Below are 25,912 nucleotides of genomic sequence, written 5' to 3'. Positions count from 1 at the left end.
AGTCCGCAGGCCGACGCTCTATCCACTGAGCCAAACCGGTTTTGGCTGATGCACATTTTTAATTTTGATGAAGTCCAGTCTATCTGCTTTTTCTTTGTTGCTTGTTCTTTTGGTGTCATACCCAAAGATTGCCAAACCCAGTATTGTGACTATTTTCCCCTATGTTTCCTTCTAAGAGTTTTACAGGTTTAGTCCTTACATGTAGGTCTTTGAATTATTCTGGGGTGTTTAGGAGGAACTGTCTGGGACTCTAGCAGCCCTCTTAGCCAAAATGTCCACTGGTTTTCACAGCCAGAAGTGCTGGGTACTTTTCCTGGTACTGAAACCCTGGGCTGGGAGGCCTGGTGTGGGGCTGGGAGCATTTGCTCCTCAGGGGGTACCCCCCACAGCCAAGATATCCCTCCTAATTTTTATCTGCCACATGTGGGTGTGGGACTAGGGCATTCCACATCTCCACCCCTACCAATCTCAATGTGGCTTCTTCTTTAAGCCCCTAATTGTAGAACTCCCATTCAGCTAGATTTCAGGTTCTGAATGACTGTTCTGTAGTTAAGTTGTAATTTTGATGTGGTTGTGGGAGGATGCCAGCACCACATTGACCTATGCTGACATCTTGACCAGAAGTGTGTGTAATCCTTTTAATACATTGTTGGGTTCAGTTTACTTGTATTTTGTTGAGGATCTAAGAAATCTTTCCATTTAAAATGTTTATAGTACTTCATGTAGTGCTGTTATAATAGCTGCTCTATAGTTTCGATATGGGTTGGCAACTGCCAATGGATGTTTCCCTTGAGAAGTGGTCACGTGGTGAATCTGGAATGTATCCTGGACATTTTGACTATTATGCTGTGACTCAAGATTCTGTTAAAATCCCCTCCTGAGTATTTTTGTTTCAGCAGGCAATTTAACTTCTGGTCAGAAAGACAGGGCTCTTTAGAAGTTTTAGCCGCCTGTAACACCACTACTGTTATAGCTCTATGGCAGGGCCACCCTTGGGTGAAACAGGAAGAGAAAAATAAAATGGTGATTGCCCTTCTTCTGAGTGTCCCCTTTTCCTGATCGCTCTGCCGGGAAACAGTTTTAGCTGCCAGAGCCAAACTGTTATAGTCTTGCAACTTTTGCCTGCCTTAAAGGTCGGAGAAAAAAATAGATTTCATACTATGCTCTCTAGTTCCCAGGGTCCCTTCCCCTGGACATCTGGCCAGAGCTAAGATGGGTTCTTTTAGGGTTTTGCAACCTGACCTCAGAGGTAAAAACCATGAAAAAGAAAATACCAGGAAACATTTCCGTATGGATTATTTAAGTTTGGACTCCCTTCCCTAATCTGACTGCTTTTATTTTCCCATCCTCAAGTAATTTTATTTCCCCCAAGTTTTAGTTGTAATCAGTGGGAGAGAGCAGCTTTAGTGTGCTTAAGTCTTGGCCAGCACCAGAGGTTGGAAAGCAACTTGTGAGAACTCACAAATCTGTACTTTCACCAGAGCCAGTACTGTTGTTTTCTATCTAAATTTGCTCAAACTGATGCTGGGAGGTTACATCTGAGAGGAATTTGTGAATCTGAACTTGCTTTCACAAAAAGAGCTGTGTCAGCTACATTTGCTCAACTTCATGGCAGGAAGTTAGTTTTGAGAATTTATGAATCTGAGCTTAATTTTCACAACAAATGCTTCATTCTTGTTTATCCAGATTTGCTTTTAACAAACATTGGTTTTTATCCTTTAGATTTGCTGGGGAGTTGCTTTTGAGAACTCCTGAATCTGATCTCGTTTTCATAGAGGACTATTGTTTCAGCTGGATCTGTACAATTAACTCACCTTGAGAAGTTAATTTTGTGAGCTCAAATCTGCATTCATTTGCACAACTACTGGGTTTCATCTAGATATGCTCAAACTCATGCTGGAAAATTACTTTCAGTTTTCAAAACACTATCTTTTTTTTCATCTAAATTGCTTAAAATTTTTTGTTAATATTCCCCTGAGGATATTTTTCCCACTGATTTTTAGAGTAGAAGGGAAGGAGAGAAGAGAAAGGAACTTTGATGTGAGAGACACATGGATAGCCTGGCATAGACTAACTTTTCTTTAAAAAAATTTTTTTATTAATTTTTTACAGAGAGGAAGGGAGAAGGATAGAGACTTAGAAACATCGATCAGCTGCTGCTGGAAGCTAATTCCAGCATGTCAGCAGGGCTGAATCATCTGGAGTGGCTGAGGGCATTTCCCCAAACCTGAAAAGGATGCATAAATGATTGCTTGCTGCCAGACAGCTGAGGGCATTTCAATCTACAAGTTATTGCCTCCTGCTGGCCAAACATCTGAACAGCCATAGGCAGTTTCCCCCAGTCTGACAATGGATTCTGTATACTAACCCTTGCCTTTTGATATGTATATCTACTTTGCTTTAGGACAATTTGTGTTAATAAAAAGCAAGGGGTCCACAGAGACAGAACTTGGTTTCTTTAGCTAAGTTTTCTATGGCTCCCCAAAATGCCTTCCAAAATTATGTTTCATCTCTGGACTCTTTTATTAGTTTGAAACACACACTGGCATTAAGCTGCCTCCTGCACACCCCCTACTGGGAATGTGCCCACAACCAAGGTACATGCCCTTGACCAGAATCGAACCTGGGACCCTTCAGTCCGCAGGCTGACGCTCTATCCACTGAGCCAAACCAGTTAGGGCTAATTCTTCTTTTTTTATTTCTAAACATATTTTTATTTATTTCAGAGATGAAAGGAGAAGGATAGAGAAAAAGAGAGTGAGAGCCCAACATCAATGATGAGAATCATTGGTTGGCTGCCTCCTGCATGCCCCCTACTGGGGATCAAGCCCACAACCCAGGCATGTGCTCTGACCAAGGATCGAACTGTGACCTCCTGGTTCATGGGTCAACACTCAACCACTGAGCCACACCAGCCAGGACCCACTACCATACTTTTGACAACCACTTACAAACCACTCACTTCAAAATCTTGTTTCCTCCCTTCTGTGATAGATTAATAATTGTCCCGTGTCCACTCTCTGTCTTTTATTTATAGATCTCCCAAAGTTTCAATGAACACACAACTATTCAGCTAGAGGCATTTTAGTGTTCCGCACAGGGTGGCAAGCATATGAAATAAGTTCTAGCCAATTATATCAGTGCAGTTTCCAGGCCCTCTGCTTCCTCCTCCCTTTCCTATGGGCTTGAACAAGGACGTGGGGCTGGTAAGCCAGTTTTCACCATGTAGATGAGAACCACCACCCGGGGGAGAGGATGGTGGAGCAGTGAGACAGAACCCTGAATCCCTAGATAATCTTGTTTAACACAGTTGCTTAACCCTAAGCCTGGACCACTCCCTGATCCCTGGACTGTCACATGAGAAGTAAATGACAGTGACCCTCGAACAACATGCGAGTTAGGGGCGCCAACTTCCCATGCAGTTGAAAATCCGTGTGTAACTTCTGACACCCCCCCGCCCCCAAAACTTAAGTTGTCCCTTGGTATCTGTGGATAAGTGAACAGCCCAGTTTAAACCCATGTTGTTCAAGGGACAACTCTATTTTGTTTGCATCATTACTTTGGAGTCCCTTTGTTATAGCAGCATAGCTTACAGCCTAATTAATATGCATACCAAACTCATTTCCAGCTGCCTTGCTTATGCCCCAAATACCTCAAACTCAACATAGCAGCCCACCCTGCATCCTGTTGTTCTTGTGTTCCTGAACACAAAGAATATTCCAACTACTTCTTGGTAACAGCTCTATTACCTATATATCCTGTCAGGAGAATCTGTCATTCTTAAGAAACTCCTACTACTCTCAGGTTCAGCTGGTCAGAAAGTCCATATTGTTACCTATATCCCTCTTCAATCCCTCACCTCTGATCCTAACCATCCTGGCTTTAGATGCTTTTTACTTTCTGATTGGCTCTCTGCCTCCAACTTCATATTTTACAATGCTGCTCCATTACCATTCTTAAAACTGGATCCACTTGTGAATTTTGTTTCCAAAAGTCTAAAGTATTTAAAGTCTTTGTCCTCTATGCATACACTTTAATAAAAACCACACTGTCCTTTGCACTTGCTCTTATTCCTTTGCCTACATCAATGCTTCTCACACATGGTGGATTCTTTTAAAAAAGCTTCCAGCTAGATCCTGGGTCCGGGTGAGGCCGTGTGCCCCTGGAACCGGGTGAGGCTGGGTCCCGGGTCCGGGTGAGGCCGCTCGCACCTAGGTCCGGGTGAGGCCACGTGCCCCTGGGTCTGGGAGAGGCCATGCGCCCCTGGGTCTGGGTGAGGCCTCGCGCCCCTGGGTACGGGTGAAGCTGGATCCCGGGTCCGGGTGAGGCCGTGTGCCCCTGGATCCGGGTGAGGCTGTGTCCTGGGTCTGGGTGAGGCCACGCGCCCCTGGGTCTGGGTGAGGCCACGTGCCCCTGAGTCCGGGTGACGCCGTGCCCCTGGGTCCGGCCGAGACCAAACCAGAGGGAGTCGGACCTCCGTTACCACCATTTGTCCACCATCCAGAGCTGAGGGGTCAGTGCTGACATGTACACATAAGGAACTGGTGGACATTGAAATTGGGTCTCAAAAGAACTATTGGTCCAGAAAGAAACTCACTACAGACTGATTCATTTGCCTGTCAGCATAACTATTATTGCTCGTCTCACATTCAGTTCTTATAAGTGTATCTCTAGTGACACATGATCTCGCTCATCTAAGGGAAATGATGAACAACATAGACTGATGAACAAGAACAGAACCCGAAACATGGAGGCATCGATTGGACTGTCGGGCCTCAGAGGGAGAATAGGGGAGGGTGGGGGGAGAGATCAAGCAAAGGACTTGTGTGCATGCATATGAGCCTATCCAATGGTTAAGTTCAACATGGGGTTGGGGCATCCGTGGGGAGGGGTGTGGGATGGGAATGGGGGGATGAGGACAAATATGTGACACCTTAATCAATAAAGAAATTAAAAAAAAATAAAATAAAATAAAAAAATAAAAAAAAAAATAAAAAAGCTTCCAATCTACTGTAAATCAATACTTTTGAAAACAGTACACAAATTAGGTACAAAATCACATGCTTCACTGTCGTGATAATGGCGGTTTCTCAGTGCCTATACGTAACTGTGGTGCCTGTTTGGTCACACACTAATTGCAGGCCCACACTGGTCCAAGGACCAACTTCACACAGGTTTAGGCAAACTCTCCTTTTCCTGATGGTGCACCACCACCAATCCACCTGCAAGGACCAGCCATCACTACTGCCTACTCCGTTTTGTTCTCTGATATTTATGCCCCACAGTCATACCCTGCTCGATATATCCACCGCCTTTCCTTCACACCGGTTATAACTTATCACATTGCTACAATTTTCTGTTAAATGCAAAAGAGCAGCAAGCTCTTTGAAGTCAGAGATATGTACAAGTTATTTCTGCCTTGTGCCTGTCATACGGTAGAAGCGAAGAAATAAAATTAGCAAATGAACTGCCAACACACCTCTGTGGCGACATGCAGGCAAACAGGAACTATAACAAGTTGAAATAGACCTTTAATGACTGGGGTGTGGTTTAGGACTTAAAGGTTGTTGAATGGTCTAAGCCGTGGGGACAGAAGTGATCAGTAGGCTGTCTGAGACTGCTGCTGGCGGTAGCCACCCCGGCGCATGTAGCCTTCGTTTTTGCGATAGCCATCCTTCTGATCTGCAGGAGAGAGATGGGAAGGGGAGGGAGTGAATGCCAGGGGGGAGAGAGGAAGGGAGCCAGGACGCCGGGAGAGCAAAGGGGATGGAACCACTTACCTCGGAAGTAGCCACCGTAGGTGCCCTGCTTGTGGTCAAACACGCGCTCATTGTTTTCCACCAGGCTGCCCAGCTTTTCCGCCAGCTGCAGAGCCAGGTTCTGCTGGGCAGTGGGCTCCGTGCGGTGCATCACCACTGTCTGTGTTGGCTGGTCCAAGGAGGCCTGATGGGAATGATCCAGAGATAGGGACATGACACAGATCAGACCCCTCCATCAAAACTCCCCACGACTCACCTGCCCATTACCATTCCTGGCCCTTACCATCAACTCCTCATTAATGATCATCTTGCTAATGATGGAGTGTACAGTGGGTAGGTCCAGCTCAAACATGTCAGACAGTGTCTCCATGCTGGGGAGATAGAAGACGGGGAAAAGTGGCTGAGGGCAGTGGGGGCTAGAGCCCTGGGTGTGGCGGGGGTTTAACTGGAATCTCCTGCACCGCCTCCCCAGTCGAGGTTCCCCCCCAACTTCCCAGCAGCCGGGCCTTTGGCACAAGCCCTTCGGTGGCCCCTCGGGGCACCAGCCCTGCATCAGGAGGATCACCTGCAGGGCCGGGGCTAAAGCTGGTGCCCGTCACCTGTCCCCTCCACACGGAGCAGGCCCGCCCTGCGCATCCCTGTGCTCCGGGGACCCTGCTCCTGCCTCTCACCCTGGCCGACTGGAAGCAGAAAATGACCAAATCAGTATTTTTTTTAAATGAAATGTCACTGTTGGAGGTGGCGCAGGCAAGCCTCGGGCAGCATCTCCAGGCCTCAGTGCCCGTGCTCCATGGTGAGAGGGCACCTCCCCAAACCCAGAACCTGCCTCCACCTCCCGGGATGCTCACTGGCCCCGCCCCCTGCCCGCCCAGCCAGAGCCTCCAGCGGGCAGATTGGTGCTCCTTGTCTGACTGGATTCTGGGTCTCGGGGTGGGACGAAGCCGGGTGTCACCCTCCTGTGAGGAGACACCCAGCCCTGACCCTTGGCTCCCAGCCGCACCCCTGCCAGTCCCCCAACCCCCCTGTCCGCCATGCATCTCACTCTGGGTGTCTTGGTCTTTTATTTTTTTGTAAGTGTCATTTGTATAACTAAATGCCCACGATAGTAGCTTCAGACTGGAAAGAGCAAAATAAAATAACGCAAAACAACAAGAAAAAAACAAACAAAAAAAAGAAGACGGGGAGCAACTAGGATCTGCGACCACCAAGCTGGGGCCGCTCTGCTTCCTCAGGGCTCACCCTACCTGATGGAGTCATAGACACTGCTGTAGGTGAAGAGGTAGGTCCGTAGTGACTCCTCCTGGATCTTCCTATGGGATAAAGAAAAGAGCTTCAGGGAAGGAGACCGACCAGGCCTTTATTCCCCACCCACCACACTTCCCCTCGGCTCACCTCACCAGCATGGTTCGGACTTTGTCAGCTTCAGGGAAAAGGTCCCACACTTTGCCATTCATTTTCTCATTGATTATAAAACTGTGGCAGGTCTTCCAGTCACCCATCTTCATAGCCTTAGAGGCAGCGACCACATGTTCCCTCATTGATTCAGGGGGGCCTGAAAGGTTGGGAATGAGGCAGGGACTAGGAAACCTGGCACCAGTGTTCTGGCTCCCAGAGCAAGCACTGTTCAAGGAGGAACACAGGCCGGGAGAGCCAACAACCAGCCTGGAGACCTTCCCATCTCTCCACTAAATAGCCAGGTGATTGTACAAGTCCTGTACCATCAGAATAAGTTGATTTAGATTTAGACTAAATCAGTCCATGATGTGCTCAGGGAACTAGTGATCTCCTTGAAAATGTTGACAAATTGCTTTGTGTATCCTTATGTGTATTATCCTAGAAAAAGGGTCCATAGTTTTCATCAGATTCTTATAAGGATCCTTGACCTAAAAAAATTAACATCTCAACTGGAATGGTAGTTGTCCAACTTCCTTCCTTCTTATACCACCTTCATGATTTTTGCCATATCTACTATATATCACACGGTTACAGGTTATTTTTCTTTAAAGTGGCTAACTCCTTTTCTTAAAAAAATTTAGCTTCACTTTAAATTCTAATAAATCATGGGTTTGATATGCTGATGGACTTGGGCCCCAAAATATACTTGTGAGAAACAAGCCAGGAAGATAGAAATGGCAAACAAGAGTAGCTGAAATTCATGGTAGACAATAAAGTGTAAAAGCTCCAAGACTGGAAATGGATGGCAGATGAAGGGAAACATGAGCAGGCAAAACCTAAAACAGGGACAACAAGCTTAAGCATGTTCACGGTTTAGGCCCAGGTAGAAACGTATGAATAGGGCTAAGTATAAAGAAAGAAACACAACCCTTTTGTGTTAGCTTCCATTTGATCACTTCTGAAAATGAGGCAAGGTTAGAGGTTCAAAGAATATTTCTCTACAAAACAAGCAGCAGTGTAGAGCCGAGATAGAAACTGGCTTCTGGCTCCATTGCAGACACTGACGTACAATTGTAGGAACTGTGGTGAACTGAGAGCCCTAAGAGATGCTGGAAACACAGGCTTTCACTGGAAATGTCCAATTAAAGCAAGTATCACTACAGAAGCCAAACAAAATCTGCCTAAGGGGCACCTGCACTTCAACAGGACCACACACACAACCGGCAGAGGACAAACCTATAAAGGGATGCAGCTGTGAACAGCAAGCCTGACTCACTTGCTAAGTCCTTCCACCCCACTGGAAGGGCACAATTCAAATTCCTGTCCCAGTGAAATCACAACTCACTCAGCTGCTGGGTTGATGGATCAGATCTTTCAGAAGTGATTAGAGGGGCCAATGTTAGATTCTTGAATGCCAAGGGTCTAGTTGGTTGGCTAAAAGATAATGCGTATGAAGGGGAAAAAGGAAAAAAGGTTCGAGAGGCACACATTAGCTATGTTAAAGTTAGGCAAGTCACTTAACTTCCGTGCCTCAGTTTCTTAATCAAGAAAAAGGGGGTAATAATAGTATTTACATTACAGAGTTATTAGTAATAAAGAATATATAAATTATTTTTACAGTGCCAAGCAGAAAAAAAGTACTATGTAAATTTATATTAAGTAAGAAATACCACTGGAAACAGGTCATGAGTTTGACTTAGTGACTAAGGAGAGTGAGCTTTACTCTGTAGGCAATGAAGAACCTCTAAGGTGTGGGGGTGTATGGCATTAAAACTTCTATAGAAAGATAAGGCTGACAAGCAGGCTGAAATGAAGAATCACAGAAAGCAGGGAGCTTAATTTGTAAAACAGAACAATGTATCCCATGGCGAGACATTACAGAAACTATTAAGTAAAAATGATGCCTTAATTGCACTGGGATGCGAAAGAAAAATAATCCTGCGCTTTCTGTCTTTGTGGTGGCCCAGATTGAATAAGGGACTACATTTGGGGGGAAAAAAAATGATGCCTTAAGGTTATTTATGAAGATGTCATTAAATCAAATGGAATCAAATTATTCCCTTTAGCTTCTCTTAATCCTTTTATTAAAAGTAATCAACGAACAGCCTGGCTGATCTGCAGGAGGTCACGGTACAATACCCAGTCAGGGCACATGCCCAGGTTGTGGGCTTTATCCCCAGTAGGGAGTGTGCAGAAGGCAGCCAACCAATTAATTCTCTCTCATCATTGATGTTTCCATCTCTCCCTCTCCCTTTCTCTCTCTGAAATAAAAAAACTAAAAAAAAAAAAAAAAGTAATCAAGGAAGAAAGAAGTGAAGTTTGTTCCACTACAGAGCCTCATACTCACCCAGCAGGGGCTGTCGCTCGCCCACCCGCAGCTGGTGATGGAACTGCTTGCTGATCATGCGTCGGCGGGCATCACTCTCATGGGCGGCCATGTAGGGGATCTCCAGGAGCATGGCAGACACCAGATAAACACACTCCAGCAGCTCCAGGTTGATGTGCAGGTGGAAGGGCACCTGCCGGCGCCGCTCCACCTTCTCCTGCTCCTGGTTGCGCTCTTGGAGGCTGCGCAGCAGCAGACCCTGACCCAGGAGCTCCTTGGCCCGGCCACTTGACTGGATGTCCAGCAGGGCATTGTGAGCATCCTTGGTCAGGCCTTGGCGGAAGGCACAGATGCCTAGCTGCACCATGGTGCGGTTGTACAGGATCTGGGAGCAAAGGATGATGCACTTAGAGGTGACAGATACAGTGCAAGTCATTCCAAGTTGTTCATTCATTCAACAAATACACAAATAGTCAACGAATGATACACTGATGTGGTAAGCACTAGGCAACAGGATGGGGCTGAGAACAAAATAGCCAAGTCCCTGCTCCACCACAGAACTTCCATTCTAGGGATAGGGTGTGGAAGAGAAAGAACCACAATAGACAGGTGGGACTCGTGCTAAGGAGAAAAATAAACCAGAGGCGGAAATTAAGGGAGTTTATGTGGTGGTGGTGGTGGTGGTAGTGGTGAGAGCTCACAATTTTATACAGGATAACTAGGGAAGGCCACATTTGATGGGAATGTTTGAATAAATACCTAATAGAAAAAGAGGGAGCAAGTCCTAGAGATAACTGGGAGAAGAGCACTGTAGAAAAAAGAAAAAGCAAAGGCAAAGGCCATGTGCAAGAGTTGTGCCAGGTGTACATGAGGAACAGGAATGTGAAATGGCCACAGCTATAAAAAAGATGTGATCATAAGCCAGAGGATGAGCAAGCACACAGCCATGTAAGCCAGGTTGAGAATTTTAAGATGGAAAACCATGGGAAGGTTTTGAGCAAATAAATGATATAATCTGACTTAATTTAATATGGCTGCTTTGGCCACTGTATTAAGAATAGCCTTCGGGCCCTGGCCGATTTGGCTCAGTGGATAGAGCGTCAGCCTGTGGACTGAAGGGTCCCAGGTTCGATTCTGGTCAAGGGCATGTACCTTGGTTGCAGGCACATCCCCCAGTGGGAGTGCCAGGCAGAAAAAAAGTACTATGTAAATTTATATAGTACATCGATCAGTGCAGGAGGCGGCTGATCGATGTTTCTCTCTCATCGATGTTTCTAACTCTCTCTCCCTCTCCCTTCCTCTCTGTAAAAAACATCAATAAAATATATTTAAAAAACAACAACAACACTGTATATTAAAAAAAAGAAAAAAAAAAAAGAATAGCCTTCGGGGGGTGGGCTAGAAGCGGTCAATGGGGAGAAAAAAGGAACATATGTAAAAAAAACCCCCACAATAGTTGTTGTTTTTTTTAAAGACGAGCCTGAAGGTCAGAAGCAGAGAGAGACCAAGATGATGGTGGCTTAGACCAGAGGGCAACATTGAAAGCGGTAAGTGGTCAGATAAGGATTTTGAACAGAAATGGCTGGGGAAGCAGATGTAGTATGTGAGAGAAAAACAAGAATCATGGATGATGCCAAAGTTTCTGACCTCGGCAACTGAAAAATGGACTTGCCACTAATTAAGAAGTTTAGATTGTAAGCAACACAGACTTTTTTAAGGGGGGGAAAGACTAAGTATTAATAATAGCAAGCACACAGAGGTTAGTATCAGTCATAAACAGATGCAAAGAGCCTTAAAAATTATTAGTAAACAGAATCTAGCAACATTTAAAAAGAGATAATAAATCTTGACCAAGTAGGATATATCTCAGGAATAAAAGGCTTATATAAAAATCTAAAACCATGGTTATTCACCAAATGAACAAAGGAGAAATTAACTGTATCATTTCAATAGATGCAGAAAAAGCTTTTGACAGAATTCACTATCTGTTTTGACATAAATTTTCATTGAACGTGGATCAATCTGAGAAAGGATACTGACCAAAATACTACAGCTTACATTATACCTAACAACACATTTCTTAGAATGTATTCCCCTCATTAAGCAGCGCATGACTGTACTAGAGCTAAGTGAATTTAGCAAAATGGTAGGATACACTGGTAGTTAACAACTGGAAAATGAAAATTTAAAAAAAAATTACATTTACAAAAGTGTCAAGTATCACAAGATATTTGGGAAAAATTTTTAAAAAGATGTCTAATACTTCCAACTTTGCAGAGAGAAACTGAAGAAAATAAATGAAGAGATAACATGTAAGACTTAAAGGTTCAATGTTTACTTAACATGTGAATTTTCCTAAAATTGTTTTATAGATTCAATAAAATCCCAGCAGGTGTTTTTGAAGAAACTGACAAGCTGACTCTAAAATTTATGTGGAAATGCAAAGATCACAAAATATCCAAATCATTAAAAAAAAAAAAAAAAAAAAAAAAGATGGCAGACTCACATCCCTGACTTTGAGAGTTACTCTAAAGGCACAGCAATCAAGACAGCATTAGCCTTTTGCACTCGGATGTCGAGTGTGACTCGACACGGTTAGCATTAGAATAAAGGAATCGAGAAAAAGGCAAGCGAGTGCAAAGGGTTAGAATGGCATAAAGACAGACAAAAACACGAATGAATGGGACAGGAGAGAGCGCCCAAAAACACACTCATACTTTAAGGGCCAAGCAGTATTCCACAAAGGCACCAAAGCAATACAATGGAGACAGCCTCTCTGACCCTGACTTCACACCATAGGCAAAAATCAGACTTAAATGTGAAAGCTAAAACCATTAAGAACTTAAAAAAAAGAAAAGGAAAAGAATATCTTCATGAATTGCAAGTAGGCAAAGGGTTCTGTCACTAGGACCCAGAAAATAACCATAAACAAAAAAACTGGTAAGCCAGACTACACCAAAAGGAATTTAAGGTTAAGAAAATAAATAGGCAAAGCACAAAATGGAAGATTATTTGGAAAACTCTGACCTGACAAAGGACTGGCATCCAGGATATATAAAGAATTCCTACAACTCAATAATGAAAAGACAAACAATCCAATCTTTAAAAGCAATAGGCAGAAGTTGCTCTAGCCAGTTGGGCTCAGTGGTCACAGCATCAGCTTGCAGACCGAAAGGTGGAGGGTTCAATTCCGGTCAAGGACACATACCTCCTTTGCAGGCTCGAGACTCGGCTCGGCCGGGAGGGCATGTGGGGGGAGAGGGGACAACCCATTGATGTGTCTGGCATCAATGTTTCTCTTTCTATCTCTCCCCTTCCCTTCCACTCTCCCTGAAAATCAATATCCTCGGGTGAGAATTAACAAACAAACAAAAACAATAAGCAAAAGCTGATCAGACATTTTGTGAAAGAAGACATATAAAGGACAAATCAACAACAACAAAATCAATTTTAAGAGTTTTTGGGGAAATACAAACGAACACCATGGGATTCCATTACACAACCACCAATATGGCTAAAATTAAAAAAGACCCACAATATAAAACATTAACAAGGAATACTCACACATTACTGGTAGGAATATAAAATGACATAACCAACCACCTCAGTTTCTAATAAAACTAAACATACACCTACACTATGATGCAGCAATTCTACTCTTAAGTATTACCCAAGAGGAAACATATCCACACAAAGACTTGTACATTATTGTTCACAGCAGCTTCGTTTAAAAACTGGAAATAGCCGAAACCGGTTTGGCTCAGTGGATAGAGCGTCGGCCTGCGGACTCAAGGGTCCCAGGTTCGATTCCCGTCAAGGGCATGTACCTTGGTTGCGGGCACATCCCCAGTAGGGGGTGTGCAAGAGGCAGCTGATCGATGTTTCTTTTTTTTAAATTTTTTTAAAAAATTTCTTTATTGATTAAGGTATCACATATTTGTCCTCGTCCCCACTCTTTATCCCTCTCTCTTCCTCTCTGTAAAAAAATCAATAAAATATATTAAAAAAACAACAAAAAACTGGAAATACACCAGCAATCTATCAAAACAAAAATAGATCAAGAACTTGTAATCAAAACAGTATGGTTCTGGCATAAAAACAGATATAGATCAACGGAATAGAGAGTCCAGAAATAAACCCACACCTTTGTAGCCAATTAATACTCAACAAAAGAGGCAAGAATATACAATGGGGCTAAAGAGTCTATTCAATAAATGGTGTTGGACAGATACGTGCACAAAAACGAAACTGCCCCACCTTCTTACACCATACACAATAAACTAAAAATGAATTAAAGACTTATATGTAAGACCTCAAACTATAAAAATCCTAGAAGAAAATATAGGCAACAAAATCTTGGACATTTCTCTTAGTAATGTTTTTTCTGATATATCTTCTTGGGAAAGGGAAACAAAAGACTAAATAAACAAATGGGACTACATCACATCAAACTAAAAAGTTTTTACACAGTAAAGAAAAGCATCAATAAAATGAAAAGTCAACTCACTGAACGAGAGCATATTTCACCAGTGATACATCTAATAAGGAATTAATACCCCAAATTTATAAGAACTCATACAACTCAACACCAAAAAACCAAACAATCCAATTTAAAAGTGGGCAAAGGACCTGAATAGACACTTCTCCAAACAAGACATACAGATGGCCAGAAGACATGAAAAGATGCTCAACATTACTAATCATCAGAGAAATGCAAATTAAAACCACAATGAGATATCACCTCCTAACTGCCAGAATGGCTGCCATCAATAAATCAACAAGTGTTGGAGAGGATCTGGAAAAAGGGAAACCTAGTGCACTGTTGGTGGGAATGCAGATTGTTGAGGTTCCTCAAAAAATTTAAAATGGAACTGCCTTATGATCTAGTGACTCAACTTCCGAGAATATATCAGAAGAAACTCAAAACACTACTTCAAAAGAATATATGCACCCCTATGTTCATTGCAGCATTATTTACAAAAGCCAAGCTATGAAAAGAGCCCAAGTGTCCATCAATAGACAGGCAGATAAAAAAAGCTGTGGCACATTTATACAATGAAATGTTACTCTGACACAAAAAAGAAAATTTTATCATTTGTGACAGTATGGTTAGGCCTAGAAAGTATTCAGAGAAGTAAAATCAGTCAGAGAAAGACAAATACCATGTGATTTCACTTAACCAACCAACCAACCAACCACCAACCAACCAACCAACCAACCAGAAATAGGTACAGAGATATAGAGAAGACTGATGGTTGACACAGGGGAGGGGGATTAGGGAACTGGGTGAAAAGGTGAAGGGATTGATAAATACAGATTGGTAGTTACAAAATAGTCAAGGGATGTAAAGTACATCAGAGGACGTATAATCAATAATCTTTTAACAACTATGTATGGTGCCAGGTGGCACCAGAATTATCAGGGGAAACACTTTGTACACCTGAAGCTAATATAAAAGTAAACTGTAATTGAAAAGAAAAAGATTCATACAATGAAGAAAGAAAGAACAAATGAAAGTGCTAAAAACTGCCATCAGAAAGGTTCACCAAATGTTCACCACATGAATATTAATTATTTTAAGCACACATTTAAAGACACAGCTTTAAATGTCCTCAAAATACGGCCACATACACAAAATTAGTTGCTCCACTGTTGTGTCCCAACACATCACACTACATTTGGATCCGTCTTCCAATTGGTTTGACAACTTCTTAAATAGTTCTTTTCACCTTTTTAAAACAAGATGATCACCTAATGTTCCGAAGTAGACACATTGTAGGAATAATAAATGTTAGTTGAACCCAAATCTCTATCCCAGAGGACTCTAATGCTGTTGGACCAGTACAATAAAATGTTAATATGCGGGAGGATCAAAGAATGCTGGCAACTGGGAAAGACGAAAGGTTTACTTATATCTGAATTAGCCAAAGTGACTAATTTGATTGAGCCACTCTGCCCCAACCGGGACCTGGCCTGGTCTTCCCTTTGCCACTAAAGCCAGAGCATCTCCTCATCCTACCTGTACTGGAGGGTCTGCGTGCTGAATGTTGTCTTGTAGGTGGCTCATAAGCATGAGGTCACGGGCTTGGTACCAGCGGGAGTGCAGGGCATGATGGTAGATATGGCAGAGGATGGCGCACGTGCGAATTCGGTCTGTGCGGTCTTTGGCATAGATGTACTTGCAAAGTCTCTCCATCAGCAGAGCTGAATCCTCGCCCTCATTTTCTGCCTGATCTTGGTCAGACTGGGGGGCAGGGAAGCAGGGTGATGTTATTATTTGGTGAGGGGAATAGGAGGTACAAAGACGATGGGTCTAAATGGCTTAGGCATTAGCAATCAAATATGAGATTCTACCCAGCCTCGTCCTAGTTCCCATTTTCCCTCCCTGCTCCACTTCTGGAAGTTAACAGGGAATGGAAGGTTTGCCAACACCTGATAGATATGTAGGACAGACAGACATGTCCCTCTCCCTCTTGGCCAAGCACTCACCTTTGAGGAGCCCTCAGGGAGGGTAAGCTGCCGTTGATGGGCCTTGTAATCAAACTTGTAGTAGGTGTGGAGAATGCGCCTCAAGTAGACACGGCAGATCTCCTCAGTAGTCCCCTTCTCTTCCAGGTAGTGCTGCACACGCTCAATGATGGCACACACCTGCGCCTCATCCTTCAGGTGCTCCACGTACTCTGGCAGGGAGAGCAGCACCCTCAGCTCAGCCAGGCACCCAGGCTTTCCCAGTCATCTGCCCCTGACCAATCCGGTTGCCTGTGTTTTCCGCACCCATCAGATCCTGTCCTGGTACACACCAAGCTCACTTTCTGTTCCTCCTGTTAGGTGTTCTCTTCTGCTAATTCCTCCCCCGATTAACTCCCCCCTACCACCCTCATCCCGATCTCACCTCAAATGGCCTCTACCTAAGGATGATCTGTTCAACCATTATCTAAAACTGCTCCTCTTCCAGGCTCCATCTCAGGCCCCAATTTGAATTTCTAATTCACAGTTTTCATCTCCTAAAATTACCTCATTTGTTTATTTGGAAAGACCATAGGTTTACTGCCGTCCCCCAGCACTGAATGTAAACTCCATGAAGGCGTCGAGCCGCAACACCCTTGACTCAGTGGGCACATGCGGGCATTCACATTTTACTCTGAAAATGTCCTGTATTTTCCGCACCCCAATGTCCCTGATCCAAGCTAAACAAGTCAAAAGCGCAGAGGCCATACCCCAATTATTCTGAAAGTGTAATTCCCAGACCAATAGCACCACCTAGAAACATGTTAGAAATGCAAATTTAAGGCCCCACTCAGCCCTACTGAATCAGAACTTATGGGAGAAGGACCCAGTATCTCAGGCCCGCCAGAGTCCTCCTCCAGAGTGAATGCTCTGGGGAAAAAACTGGCTTTCCAAAGGCTCTTTTAGTATAATCCTTAGTTTTTGTTCTTGCACATTTCCTCTCACTGACGCCCAGGCTTGCACAGGCTTACCTTGGGAGTGAGGGTCAGTATTTTGCATTATTTTGGTAAATTCTTCATCCATCCGTTCCACCAGAGTTAGGATACAGCCACGGACACGCAGTGGCTGAAAAGGTAGAGGAGTAGTAAACCACCATCCCATACCTCAGTCCAAACTTCAATCGTTATTTCCACCAAGCTTTCTCAAAGCAGACAACATACACATCTCCGATTAGCCTGCCAATTCCTCTCCTTACCTGGTCAGCATTATGCAGGTTCTCACTCTCTTCCAGAATGTTCTCTCCAACAAAGATGTTGGGATTTGCAAACAGGATGTCCATCAGCTCATTGATGCAATCCAGGCACTTCTGCCACATCTCGGGCTGCCAAGAGACCAGATGGCAGTCAGAGGTGTGCAGGGGGAATGAGCAGGTGCCTTGCAAAAGCCCCTTCACCAAAATGCACAAAACCTTCAACTACTAAGGCTCTTTCCACAGCCCTTGAGGTGTTTTTTTTTTTTTTTAAAAAATATACTTTTATTGATTTCAGAGAGGAAGTGAGAGGGAAAGATAGAAACATCAAAGATGAGAATCATTGATCGGCTGCCTCCTGCACGCCTCCCCCCACCGGGGATCAAGTCTGAAACCCAGGCATGTGCCCTTAACTGGAATCGAACCCAGGACCCTTCAGTCCACAGGCTGACGCTCTATCCACCGAGCCAAACCAGCTAGAGCCACAGCCCTTGAGTTTTAAGACACTAGGCACCTTCCCCTAATCCACCAGCTCAGCCCTGGAACGCTCTTTATTGCCCTCACCTTCATGTATGTAGCCAGGTTGGGGTTGTAGTCGTAGAGAGAGGCGATGATATTGAACTTGATCTTAATGGCGACACCCTCCCCAAGGTTGTTTTCAGAAGCAATCTGAACCAGCAGCTGTAGCAGCTCAATCTGGGATGCACTAGAGGGTCCAGAACAGGGTGAGGCATCAAAGACAAGTCAGAAATCTCATCCTGCCATACAGCATGCTTCCTTTGGACAAGTGAGGCAGCCTCATTCCTAATACCCCATCCTCACCTCCTGTACACCTGCTTCTCCTTTATAAATTTCAAACAGAAACAGCACTATTTATACATCAACCTCTACCCTGTGTCTTAAAGAGCCTTCACCCTGTAGTCCCACAACCTGGGTCCATGAATCTCACCGATCGGTTCCTTTCTTGCCTCGTGCCTGCAGGATCTCATTCAGTTTCTTGATGACAACAGCATGGGTGATCTCAGTTCCCTTGGCAAACATTTTTGGTTTCTCCTAGGCAACACAGATCCTGTCATGTGCAAGCCAAAAGGAATCCGTTCTCGCCTTAACTTTTCTCCCTACCCAACCAGACTGGGCCTGTATGTTCTTCCAAACTGTTTCCCAATTCATTTTAATTCTAAAATTCTCACCTTCACGAGGGGCACTCCACCTCGGACCCTTTCCCACTCCCCGCCTTCATTGTCCTCCTCCTCCTCATCCAAGCGCTTAGACTTCCTATCGTGCTTCTTCTTGGCTTTGTCCTCCCGTTTCTTCTCAGCAGCCTTCTTGTCCTCCTCTGTGGCTGGGGCTCTGCCGGGAGACGAAGGAAATGAAAGACCAGTCCCCTTCTTCCTAAGGCTTCTTCCTCCCACGAAGATCCTTTCCTCTGCAGAGTCCTGCATCCAAGCTACACTCTACAAGAATGACCTAAAGTTAACCATAACCACAAGGACCACTAAGCACTGAATCTGCTGGATGACTTTCCAAGGTACGTCACCATTTTACACCAAGAAACTCATATGAAGGGAACAATATGGCCTGGTCTAATAAGGCAGAGGTACCAAGCCCCTGCAGACACAGAAATAAGCCTGTCATGTTGCTCCACTGCTAATCTCTAAGGTTTCCCAGAGAACCCATAAGAAATACAGTTGTTCTCTGATACTAACTGCTCTGTCCACACTGACCTGGGAACAAATCTTAGGCTGATTAGTTGGAGGCTAGTAAAAAGGCTTTCCTAAGTTTTATGAGTCTTTCTAGTATCTTTCTGAACCTGAGGAAGGGATTGTGGGAACTTTGAATTTATAGCTGGTTGGCCAGAAGTACAGGTGCCCAACTTGGGACTTGCAACTGGTGTCTGAGGTGGGCAGTCTTGTGGGACTGAGCCCTTAACTTGTGAGGTCTACACTAATTCTGGGTAGTTAGTGTCAGAACTGGATTGAATGGTTGAACACACCTAGTTGGTGTCCAGAGAGCTGGAGAACTGGGTGGTGTGAGACAGACCCACACACGGTGTTAGCAGTGTTCTGAGTAAAAGGAGATCAGATGTGCAACGCTTCCCAGACTGACCGGTGTTCCCTGAAGAACACAGTGAAAACAGCTTCTCCCCGTGAACACAGACAGCAGGTGATGGGCACGGCTGGGGAAGAGGTCAATGGGGAAAAGGGGAGATATGTAATCCTTTCAACAATAAAGAATAAAAAAAAAAGCTTCTTCCCATGAACACAGACAGCAGGTGATGGGCACGGCTGGGGAAGAGGTCAACGGGGGAAAGGAGAGATATGTAATCCTTTCAACAATAAAGAAAAAAAAAAAAAAGCTTCTCAACAAAATGCCTGTATCTAGCCGAAACCGGTTTGGCTCAGTGGATGGAGTGTCGGACTGCGGACTGAAGGGTCCCGGGTTTGATTCCGGTCAGGGGCATGTACCTTGGTTGTGGGTACATCCCCGGTGGGGGGTGTGCAGGAGGCAGCTGGTAGATGTTTCTCTCTCATCGATGTTTCTAGCTCTCTATCCCTCTCCCTTCCTCTCTGTAAAAAAATCAATAAAATATATTTAAAAAAAAATGCCTGTATCTAGGCCCCTCTAGTGTCAGGGAACTCCCTACTCACTGAAGCAGCATTAATGCCAACTTTTAAAAGCAGAAAAGCAACACAAAAAGCAGCAACAGTTCTGCGTACTAAAAGAGCATTGTTGCCCAGTCAGTGTTGCTCAGTGGTTGAGCCCTGAGGTCTTGGCTTGACTCCCGGTCAGGGCACATGCCAAGGATGCGGGCTCCATCCCCAGTAGAGAAAGTGCAGGAGCACTGATCGATGAGTGGAAGAGTGTTTCTTTCCCTCCCTCTCCCTTCCTTTCTCTAAAATCAATGAAAAATAAATAAATGAGCAGTGTTTACTAGAGCTTGGTATTTGACTCATTTGTAGTACAAAGGGGCAGGTACCACTCTGACTTCAAAGGAGCAAACTGAAACCTGAGGTTAAGTAACTTACCCCAAGTTGTATAGCTACTAAATAAAAGACTAACGGCTGAGACCAGAATCCAAATCAGAATCCTTTCCCAGTAAAATTCGGGAAGGCTTGCTCTATACTAAGTTCTAGGGTATACACTAAGAAGGTCTCTGAAATAAAGATAATAATAGCTACCATCACAAGAGCTCCCATTTCTCTGTATCACCTCTCTACTGCAGCTCTCCTTGAGACGGGGTTAAGTACCATCCCATTTTACAGATGAGGAAACTAGAGACTGAAAATGTTATATAGCTTGTCCAGCATTGCACAACTCATCGGTGCCCAACTGAGATTTACACTCAGTCCACGTGTAGTCAATAATGTCATCGTTAAATATCTGGACTCTGGAGCCTTCAAACCCAATCCTCAGGGCACATTAGCTCTGTGAGCTTAGCCAACTAGTGTACTTGACTCTAGTGTACTTGAGATCCCTTTGTGAAAAGGGAGCAGCTGGCATCTACAACCTGAAAGGACTCCATGGAAGAAGCAACCACCTTCAAGATGAAAGGTGTCCTCCTCTTCCCACTGTAGCGAGGTGCCACTTCTCTTACTTTTTAAGGAATCTTGAGGCCAGCACGGTCTGTTTCCCTTCTTCCTCCTCCGAGTCCGAGTCAGAAGATGTTGAACCTGTGTCCCACTCTTCATCCTCTTCTGAATCTTCTGAGTCCTCATCTTCATCCTTAGAGGAAAAAGCGTCAGCAGGGAGAAGATGGGGAGACTGACGAGTCTCTCTGCTCCCATAACACACGGTTCAGAGGCTTACAGGATCAGAACAAGTGGTTCTTCATGGAATCAGGGTATTAAGAGCTAGATCGGACCACCAGGACCAGGGAGTAGTGACTTGCCCCAGAATCTAGTTTTCCATATTCCAGTGCACTCAGTGCTCTAATCTAAGAGGAAGTCTGTTCTCAAACCAGACTCCACTAAACCAACCCCTCCTAACCCTAGGGTTCTATGAGCCTTTTCTTCTCCTAAGAATGGCCCATGGGAGGCAAAGCAACCCTCATTATAACCCTGGCTCTGACCTCCATCTTTTTGAGGAACTTGCGACTCTCCCCAGAAGGAGCTTCTGATTTCTTCTTCAAGAAAGCCGCAGCACTGACTCCGTCCTCATCCCCATCTGAAGAGCCTGGTGGGAAGAGCAAGGCTGAAGGACAACCAAGAAACCAGGCCAAGGGAACCGCTAACTTTAGACTTCCTAACCATCTGCAATAGGGTCTTCTCTCTCACCTTCTGAATCCTCCTCATTCTTCTCAGCATCTTCATCTGCAGACTGCTCAGGGTTCTTTAGAGAGGGAAATAAATGAGAAAGTAATTAAGGATGCCCACCAACCACCACACCACACTACCTCTCCACCCTAGTCTTGTCATGACTCCTTCTCCAGTCACATCTCCCATTTGCAAGTTTTGTCTCAGTCATGAGGTCACTGTCCCCACAGTTCACAGAGTCTGTGTCTAACACCCCCACCTGCTTATAATTTGTAATATGGGATTCAAAATCTCGGTTATATTTTCGGATCTTCTGGCGCAGAGTGCTCAAGGCCTTGGCGTTGTTCTTGTTCATCTTCTTCTTTCCTTCCTTATCTTCCCACAGCTAAAGGAAAGTAGAGAGAAGAAAGGAATCTGAGACTAAATATTATTTCCTAAATTTCAGGCTTTACCACCATTTTTTAGTCTATCTGCACACCATCCGTACTACTTATTACATGTTATTTTTAAAAGACCCTTTACATATCACCACTAAAAGTCCAAACCACAACCAAAAGATAATGTAAAAATAAATGCAATTAAAATTCTTGGCTAAAAAAGGTCCTTCTCCTTACTTTATCCCCCTAGTCCTTGTGTTCTGGGAAACACTGTGTACAGGGCAAACCACCAAGAGGAGATATGATCCCGGAAGTGGGTTAGAAGCAGGCCCCAGGTCCACAATCCCCTCTGGATCCCCTTACCCACAGGAGTCACACCTCATTAAGATAGTCCTCCAGATCAGCCAGGATGCGGATATAGAACCGGGGGACACCTTCCTTGTCCACAATGCTTTTAGCCTTCCCATATGCCTTTCCCAGGAGCTCAAATTCTTCCAGGCACTTGGTGACATCCCGAATTTTCATGGCATTACGGATGGTCCGGATAAGGTTGGTCAACTCCTCAAACCTGGGTTGAGAGACCAACTGCAAATTGCATACATTCACCATCACCAACCATCCAATTAGCCACTGCTCCAGAGGCTCCCCATGGCCTCACCTCTTGTCCTTGGCACTTCGAACCACTCTCTTGGTATCTTCTTCATCTTCACTCAGCAACAATGGCCTGAAGGAACAGAGACCATTAATCTCCCTTTCTATTTCCAGTCTTTCCAAGTGATCTCCATTTCTTTTCTCAGATGGGGAAGATAGAACTGAGTAACTTAGGCCAGTGGTCAGCAAACTCGTTAGTCAACAGAGCCAAATATCAACAGTACAACGATTGAAATTTCTTTTGAGAGCCGAAAACCGACTTCTGAGCATGGGCCACGAAGTTTCAATTGCACTGTAGGTGCGCGCCCGCACGTGGTATTTTGTGGAAGAGCCACACTCAAGGGGCCAAAGAGCCGCATGTGGCTCGTGAGCCACGGTTTGCCGACCACTGACTTGGGCCATTGGTACCACACTCACCCTACTTGATCCTTCCTCTTTATAGCCTCCTCATATACAACTCAATCTTTTAAGCCTTCTTCAAGTAAGGCCTTTTGTCAAATGTTGTGGAACACACAAAGATCTCCATCCTCTCAAAAGTAAACAAAGGTGCCTGTGTACTATGCCACAAAACTAATTACGTGAAGACAGCCACTTAGAAGTACTGAAAGAAGCTGAGAAAGGGGTACTCTAGCTAGAATGAATGGGCAAGTATTCAGGAAGGTGGTACCTGAACTAGGTCCTAGAAAACAATGTGTCCCAGAGTGTGAGAGGCCGAGGACAAAGAAAGTCTCAGCGGCTTTAACACCTCCACTGCCAGTTATTTTTTTCTTTATTTTTAAAATTGATTTCAGAGGGGAATGGAGAGGGAGACAGAAACACTGATGAGAGAGAATCATTGATCGGCTGCCTCCTGCACGCCCCCCCACTGGGGATCGAGCCCCAACCCAGGCATGTGCCCTAACTGGTAATCGAACTGTGATCTCGTGGTTCATAGGTCGATGCTCAACCGCCAGACCACACAGGGTGGGCAACCCATATTTTTCTTAGGTAATGAGAAAACAGACCACAGACAGCATTCAGCTATCAATATCTCTCTTCTATCTTACTAATTTCCCCCAAATCCCCTCCCCACCACATCATCCTTGTGCCAGACGCTATATCTATTTACCTATTTTTCTTGCTTATTGACTTGAGAGAAACATCGATTTGTTGTTCCACCTATTCATGCATTCATTGGTTCACCTGACCTGGGATCAAATCCGCAACCTTGGTGCATCAGGAGGAGGCTCTAACCAACTGAGCGATCCCACCAGAGCCTTCCAATATATATTTTTAAACAGTAGACAGGCATGTGGCAAAGATGATGATGGTGCCATGGTGTATGACAGAAAGTTGAGAAACAACATTCCACTGTTTCAAAGGCTGAAAAGAATTATTAATTTGCAGGGTGGGGAAGGACGTTTAAGCGGAGGTAAACACCAGGAATAAAACAGGTGTTTTAAGTCCCTGCCCGCAGCGCCACAGCAAGGAGCTTTTTTGGTGGCAAGAATAATTATGGCTTTTGGCGTCCGGTGCCGAACGGAGGAGGGGAGGTTGGGGTTGTACAAAGGCTGTGGACAAGGAGGCCAGTTGGGAAGCGGATGCAACAGGCCGGGCCAACGGGAAACCTCTCAGACATCCCTTGTATCCGGTGGGTTCCCAGTTCACAGCACCCTAAACATGAAGGCTGTCCCTCCAATACTGTTCCGCTCCCTTCAACTATCAACATCCTCAGAACCCGCTTTCGCCGCCTCCCAGAGAACCTCCCCGCTCCCACCTCCTGTCTCCCCCATCCCGCACACGCACGGCCTTCCCACGCCTGCGAACCCGCACTCCCCGAGTGGGCACCACGACGCAAGCCCTCCAACTCACTGTTTGCCGTAGTTGCCCCCGACAGGTTTGGTGACGAGCTCCTCCCCGGACAGGGACGACTCGGACTCGCTGTCCGAACCGGTGGTAAAAAACCGCGACATGGCGACGGCGCTGAGGGCTGCGGCGGGCGCGGCCGGACCTGCGGGAGAGCCGGAGTGAAGAAGCTCCGCGAGAAGGGGCCCGAGCCGCCGCCTCCCGGCCGTCACCCAGCACCGTCCCTTCGCGTACCCCGACCCAGGCCCTCCTTCTGGAAACACGCGGACCAAGAAATACCTACCGGCGGAGCCTGCGAGTCACACCGCGGAACAGCGGAAACGCGGAGAGGAAAGAAGGCGGCATTACGTCACTTCCGGGGCGCCGACCAACTATACCCGACAACTACAACTCCCAGTGGCCTTCGCGCCGCACAGGGGGCGGGGACAGGCCCGATGTGCCCTGGGAAGGAAGTACGGTACCTCTCCGTTCCCCGATCGGCCGGCGCGTGGTCATCCTTTATTACTCACACATTTCGAGCTCACTCCTCACCTGTGGAATCAGAGTCTCAGGGCCAAGAGTTTACTTTTTAAAAGCGTGCACGTTCCCGGCCGGCGTGGCTCAGTGGTTGAGCGTCAGCATAGGAACCAGGAGATCGCTGTTGGATTCCTGGCCTGGGCACAGTAGGGGGCGTGCAGGAGGCATGGATCAATGATTCTCTTTCATCTCTGAGGTTTCTCTCCCCCTCTCCCTTCCTCCCTCTGAAATCAATAAAAAAATATTTTTTAAAAAAGTGCACGTGATGCTGATGAGCTGCTGTGTTTTGAAACTAGAGCAAACTTCGTTGGTCAGACTTTGAATTCAAATACCAGCTTGGTCACTTGTTAATGTTTGAATTTAGGCAAATATCCTAATCTCTCTATGCTTCTGTCTACCCAAGCTGTAAAATGACAATAATGGCACTGACTTCATAGGGTGTTATGAGAATTAAATGACTTACTTAGTATATATGAAGCATTTAGGACAGTGCCTTGTACAAAATAAAAATGTAATAACTAATTCCACAAATACTTGTTTACTGAGCATTTGTTATGAACTAGCCGTGTCTTAGGCACTGGATGCAGTGATGAATAAAATAAAAAGGACCCTAATTTCACAAGGAATTTATATTATAGTGGACTGGTCAATTAACAAGTAAACAGATAATTTCAGATTGTAATAAGCACCATAAAGATATTAAAGTGACTGTTTAGAGTGATTGGTTAGGAAGATTATTTTGATTAGGAAGGTCAGGACCTTTCACAAAAGGTGACAATTCCGCTGAGATCCACATGATAGGAAGTAGGGAGCCATACAGAAGGTCATCTAGGGAAGGTTCTCAGCTCCTAGCCAAGGGGAGCCGCAAGTGTGAAGGCCCTCAAGGAGAAAAGAGCTGGGTCAGGTTCGAGAAATAAAAGAGAAGGCCTGTGTGCTATCAGCAAAGTGAGCAAGACATTAATAGTATAGAAGTAGACAATTCTTGTACAAGAAATCCTTGTAGGCCTGTGGATTTAAATCCAGGTGGGTTGGAGAAACCATCAGCAGGGGTTTTAGCAGCACAGAGACTGTTTTACATTTTTTAAGGTGGTTTC

The 25,912-nt window shown here is 45.1% G+C and overlaps 1 protein-coding gene and 1 non-coding gene across 2 annotated transcripts; one reads left to right on the top strand and one right to left on the bottom strand.

The window, feature by feature from the left end:
• Nucleotides 1-5,513: 5,513 nt before the first annotated feature.
• Nucleotides 5,514-24,651, bottom strand: LOC103300802 (eukaryotic translation initiation factor 3 subunit C). Its single transcript, XM_008157710.3, has 21 exons — nucleotides 24,586-24,651; nucleotides 24,309-24,447; nucleotides 22,465-22,530; nucleotides 22,185-22,374; nucleotides 21,689-21,814; nucleotides 21,451-21,505; nucleotides 21,246-21,349; nucleotides 20,772-20,899; nucleotides 18,367-18,526; nucleotides 18,126-18,229; nucleotides 17,741-17,882; nucleotides 17,183-17,308; nucleotides 16,959-17,052; nucleotides 15,970-16,160; nucleotides 15,500-15,724; nucleotides 9,502-9,865; nucleotides 7,152-7,311; nucleotides 7,004-7,069; nucleotides 6,043-6,130; nucleotides 5,781-5,943; nucleotides 5,514-5,682 (listed from the first exon to the last, which is right to left on the bottom strand). The coding sequence occupies exons 2-21, from the start codon at nucleotides 24,407-24,409 to the stop codon at nucleotides 5,600-5,602; spliced, it is 2,736 nt and encodes a 911-aa protein (XP_008155932.1). The 5' UTR covers nucleotides 24,410-24,447; nucleotides 24,586-24,651; the 3' UTR covers nucleotides 5,514-5,599.
• Nucleotides 9,010-9,142, top strand: LOC114228415 (small nucleolar RNA SNORA31). The gene has a single exon (XR_003614562.1). It is a non-coding gene; the product is annotated as a small nucleolar RNA SNORA31 (small nucleolar RNA).
• Nucleotides 24,652-25,912: the final 1,261 nt, after the last annotated feature.

Source organism: Eptesicus fuscus, chromosome 4 (assembly GCF_027574615.1).
Source record: "Eptesicus fuscus isolate TK198812 chromosome 4, DD_ASM_mEF_20220401, whole genome shotgun sequence".
Classification (NCBI taxonomy): domain Eukaryota; kingdom Metazoa; phylum Chordata; class Mammalia; order Chiroptera; family Vespertilionidae; genus Eptesicus; species Eptesicus fuscus.
Note: the sequence above shows the minus strand (reverse complement) of the source record. Positions and strands in the feature narration are given on the sequence as shown.